The sequence below is a fragment of the Cyprinodon variegatus genome, unplaced genomic scaffold (genome assembly GCF_000732505.1).
Source record: "Cyprinodon variegatus isolate N-32 unplaced genomic scaffold, C_variegatus-1.0 Scaffold140, whole genome shotgun sequence".
Taxonomy (NCBI): Eukaryota; Metazoa; Chordata; class Actinopteri; order Cyprinodontiformes; family Cyprinodontidae; genus Cyprinodon; species Cyprinodon variegatus.
In genome coordinates, this window is record NW_015150593.1 from 1,342,987 (window position 1) to 1,347,764 (window position 4,778).

General features: G+C 41.7%; 1 protein-coding gene across 1 annotated transcript in view; it reads right to left on the reverse strand.

Moving 5' to 3' along the window:
- Positions 1 to 4,778, reverse strand: part of cdk17 (cyclin-dependent kinase 17) — a 40,505-nt gene that overhangs the window by 2,220 nt on the left and 33,507 nt on the right. Inside the window, exons 10-15 of the mRNA XM_015376746.1 lie at positions 4,484 to 4,604; positions 2,645 to 2,742; positions 2,389 to 2,494; positions 1,999 to 2,041; positions 1,776 to 1,866; positions 1,468 to 1,545 (exon numbers count right to left, since the gene is read on the reverse strand). Of these exons, the coding sequence (XP_015232232.1) occupies positions 1,468 to 1,545; positions 1,776 to 1,866; positions 1,999 to 2,041; positions 2,389 to 2,494; positions 2,645 to 2,742; positions 4,484 to 4,604 (537 nt within the window). The remainder of the gene's footprint in view (positions 1 to 1,467; positions 1,546 to 1,775; positions 1,867 to 1,998; positions 2,042 to 2,388; positions 2,495 to 2,644; positions 2,743 to 4,483; positions 4,605 to 4,778) is intronic.

The window sequence follows — 4,778 nt, forward strand, 5'->3', positions numbered from 1 at the left end:
GCGCCAGCAGCACTTTATAGGTCTGCTGTATGGGACCACTTTGCATTTAGAGTGACCTACGATGACGGCGGAAAGAAAGTTGTTTATAAAAGTGCAACAGTGTGCAAGCTTTGTGCAACACCCCTTTTGCCTGTTTCTTATACTATTAATGTCCTCCTGCTGTTGGGTAAATATCATATCCACTGTGCTAAATGGAGAAATTCTAAACCTTCCTTTCATTGGTTTATGACTGACTTTAAAATCTATTTTTCTTCTCTTAAGATAAAAAATGACAAATATGCCAAAAAACTGAGACTTGATTTCTCCAAACATCTGCCATTTTGTTTTTATTATTTCTATGGATCTGTCTATGTTTGGTTTAAATGTTTGCTGAGATAAATCCCCTGTTAGTTATTTTACTTCTTTGTTTTTCTTTTATTTTAATTGATCTTTATCTGTTCATGTTCACCTTTGCTATCCTCTCTGAGAGTATTTTTTCATGTAAATGTTTGACTTAATAAAAAAAAAAGCGTCGTGCAACACGTGTTATACTATACAAGACATAATAGATTTTCCTTAAAATCAACATATACCGAACCAAAAACCGTGACCACGAAACCGTGAACCGAACCGAACCGTGGATTTTGTGAACCGTTCCACCCCTAGCAGACACGTCCTCCTAATTTGTAAAACCAGCTGCGATTACGGACGAATACGTATTTTTTATACCGATACATCGGTCTTTCTCTGTCTTGGTCTACTGAGTAATGCATTCAGCAGGCATGCTTTGAGATCACCTAAAGCAAACGCATTGCTGCTCCCTTCATTCACTTTTCCTCAATTATTTCTATAATGTTGATAAATGTTTTTCAGGTTAAATTTAGGCTTGTGTAACATCTGTAATCTTATTTATCAAATAAATGGAAAAAGAAAAAGCAACATGGGCTTTAAAGGATTTTGGACTTTAAAGGACTGGACTCATGACAAAATAATCTGTACTGACATTGGCCTTAAAAACTCAGTGTCAGTTGATCTTTACTAGTTAAGGTGGAACCATCATATTAAATGCCTCAAATGAAATAAATCTATTTAAGTGAATTTTAAATATACGGATATTTTAATCAAGTATTGAAAATATAAATTGGACTTATCGCCTGACGATCGCTGCAAATTTAAAATGTTTGCTTATTTAATATCTAATCTTTCGAAGCAGATTCATGAATATAATCAAGCATTTAAAAAAAGAGAAGTTTAGTCAGATGGTTTAACCAGGATAAACACGCTTTTAGTTCGGCATCGTTAGCTGTGATGTCGAGCAAACAGGAGCATCTTTAAAGCTCCCAGCTGCTGCAGATCTTGTTAAATAAAGTGTTTGTACCCCTGAACCTTTTAATATTCTGTCACATTGCCACTGCAAACACGTTCCATGTTGTGTTGGTCAACTAGAAAACACAGTGAAGGTTAGAACATGTGAACTGATGGTCTCACCTGATTCTGCATGCGAGGAGCTCCGGTAGCCGGGATCACGCTGCAGCTGCACCTCCTTCAGAGTGAATATAGACATGTCTGCAGAGGAGACAGAGTCGGTCACCTGGAGAGTTTGGTATAAAGCTCTTAGCAGCCTTCTGTGCCCTTTTCTTTTCATTGATTTAAAACCGTTAGAGATCGAGATCTCTAACGGGGGGAAATGGGGGCAGAAAATCAAGGGGGAAATGGGGGCAGAAAGTCTGCTGCTTTGGAATATCTTAAGCTGTACCTACTTGGCTGCATTTCTGCATCACAGTGTGATTACTCACTCTCTGGCAGCGTGTGCACGCGCGGCCCCAGGGTCCTGAAGTACGGCTGCCTCATTGCTTCATCAGCAGCGATCCTCTTCTTTGATTCATACTAGAATTTAGGTGGATTAAAGCAGAGAATAAGACCTAATCTGAAGTTGTTAAATGAAATCCTAATGTGGCTTTGAAGCATTTAGCTTTGTCTTCAACGTTCCATCCGTTTCTGTCAGGTGGTGTGACTCACTTTTAGAAAAGATGTCAGCAGTTCGATTCCGTCGTTATCCAGCCTAAATGGGAAGGTGGGGAAGAGGAGAAAGAGGGAGTGGGGGGGTCAGTAAGGTGGGCTGACTCACAGATGCTGGCGGCTGTGAGGAAGGAAACTCGGCCAAACAGAGTCAACTATTCCACAGGATTTCCTTACAGGAAGTGACAAAGAGCGCACACTCTTAACTAAACAACCTCAGCCACACGAACGTCTACGTCTAACAGCTCTTCTGTTATACCTCGGCCTAACCAGGAATATCTGCTCGTTCCCATTTCCAGCCATTAGTGGACTGCCAGAAATAAGCAGGAGGTTATGATAGTATAAGTCCAGAAGTATCAGGAAGATAACAGTGATAGATCTCGGTCCTACCTGGGTGCGTGATTGATCAGAGGCTGCTGCTTGTACTTGGAGAACTTGTGGGACCTGAACTCATCGATGGAGGAGATTCCAGGCCAGCTGTCTTCTGTGGGAGTGCCTGCGGAGGGACATTTAATCTGAGTCAGGCTTCAGCGCACCAGCTGGAGGGATTGTTTCATACAGTCAGGGGGGGCTACATGCATTAAAAGGTTAATGCTCCAAGTGTGGAGTGTTTGTTCTTCCCTTGTCACCAGGGGGCAGCACTAACCTAACAGTCTGAAGATGAGGTGCAGCTCGTCCTCCACCGTGGAGCCGGGGAACAGGGGCCGGCCGGCAGCCATCTCATAGAAAATGCAGCCCACTCCCCTGATGGGATCAGATTAGAGAGGGGGGGGTCACAAAAAGAAGCTGGGCTTAAACTCTCACCAACATTTGGATCAAGTTCTCAGGGCTTTCCAGGCTGGATGCAATCTGTCCATTATAAACCCCCCCCAAGAGAGCTGAAGCTTCTGATACATTCATGTTCGGTTTAATTAGAACCAAAAAGATTCACTTTTCTATATAAAAAAATGGCAAAAAATGTTTACAGTTTATAAGTGTATAGCGATTTATATGTCAAGGCAACAACACAGATGAGATACAGGAAATGAAGCACTTATATAGCCAAAAAGAAAAAAAAAATTCAAGCAATCTGATTCAATTTAGTTTCTTTTTATGACCCCATATTCTCTCTAGGGGGCGTCACATACAGCAGCTCTAATTAAACCAACCGTACAGACTGTCCAGTGCACTAAGTCACCAGCTTGCAGCAATCTGTCCTGATTGAGCAGGAGGCAGCGGTGGACAGAGAGTTTTAGATTGCATACAAACCATCAGTAAAAGAGGAAGCTCTGTGCGAATCTGAACCCTTAAAGGTATAATGGAGATTTTTCTTGTATTTTTTAAAGACCAGCTCTATCAACTTTTTAAAAAAATGCACAAGCACAACCCTTTACCTGCTCATAAGCGGGAACGGTTATTAAACACGTGCAAGAGCGTGCAGAAGCCCATTTCTCCTTGTGCACGCTCTGTTTAAAAGTTAAAAGTTCCTGTTCTCATAGCTCAGACAAGCTTACTGTGTCTCAACATCCACCATAACCCCTAAATCCCTCAATCACTATATAGAGCGGGGAAAATATACTGGACTTTATAGCAAACTCAGTTAACTGACCTTTCCGACTGATGATCAGTACTTTTTGCTCCCTATTGATGACGTAAATCCTCCTCATCTTTGTTATTAGTCGCTGCTGTCGGGTAGCGACAGCCTAAGGGTGACAGCAAATCCCATAATGCTTTTTGAGGAGTGCTCTTTATGCAAAGCATTCTGGGATATATCTGCCTTTCTTTTCCTCTCATACACTTTGTAGACACTTTTTTCTCTTATGATCCTCGGCCATTTTCAAAGAACAGCGGTGAGAAAGGTGAGCTTCAACAGCTGTCTGAAACCGTAGCTCACCACAGATATACGCCTGAAAGTGTGCATGCGCAGAAAAAGATGGCTAACGGGACGAGCATATAGGACGGCCTTACGTAAACATATCCCCGGAATGATTGACAATTAGGAGGACCACTTATTTAGATCATCCACCTGGAAAAATAAATCCGCCACTATACCTTTAACTTTAGCGTAAAAACCTGATCCTAAACATGCTACTCCTACGGAGAAACATAATGATGGCAGCATCATGCTGTGGGGCTCAGCAGGGTTAGGAAAGCTTTGGATGATGCTGAATGTAAGGTAACACAACAGTTTAGATCAAAGCTTAATCATGTGTTGGGAATAAATACTAAAATTTCCAGTTTTTAGTTCAGATTTAGTCCAAACCTTTAATACCCCTGCCTCAGTCTCCTTCTTCATCATACATCAATCAATAAGGTACATTATTTTGATATCTGAAAAGCTTCACATGCTTTTCCAAGACAAGGATAAGAGGTCACAATGCACCATTTTCTAAACCAGATTTAAGCTGCTTAAATCTCTGTTTCAGAGAGAATCTATCTGCCTGTTCCTCCACTGCGCAGACATACGGACCGGTCGCCATCTCCTCACACAGTGAGACCCACTCACCACATGTCTATCTGCGTGGAGTATTCAGAAGAGCCCAGCAGCACGTCCGGAGGCCGATACCAAAGCGTCACCACCTCATTAGAGTATGTCTTAGTGGGCACGGACTTGGCCCTCGCCAAGCCTGTGGAGAGCATTAATAAAGTTAGACGCAAAAAAACAGGAAATTCATGAAAAAGAACAAGGAATATAGCAATTAAAAATATTTACACTACCCTACCGTTCAACAGTTAGGGGTCACATTGAAATGTCCTTATTTTTGAAGGAAAAGCACCGTACTTTTCAATGAAGATAACTT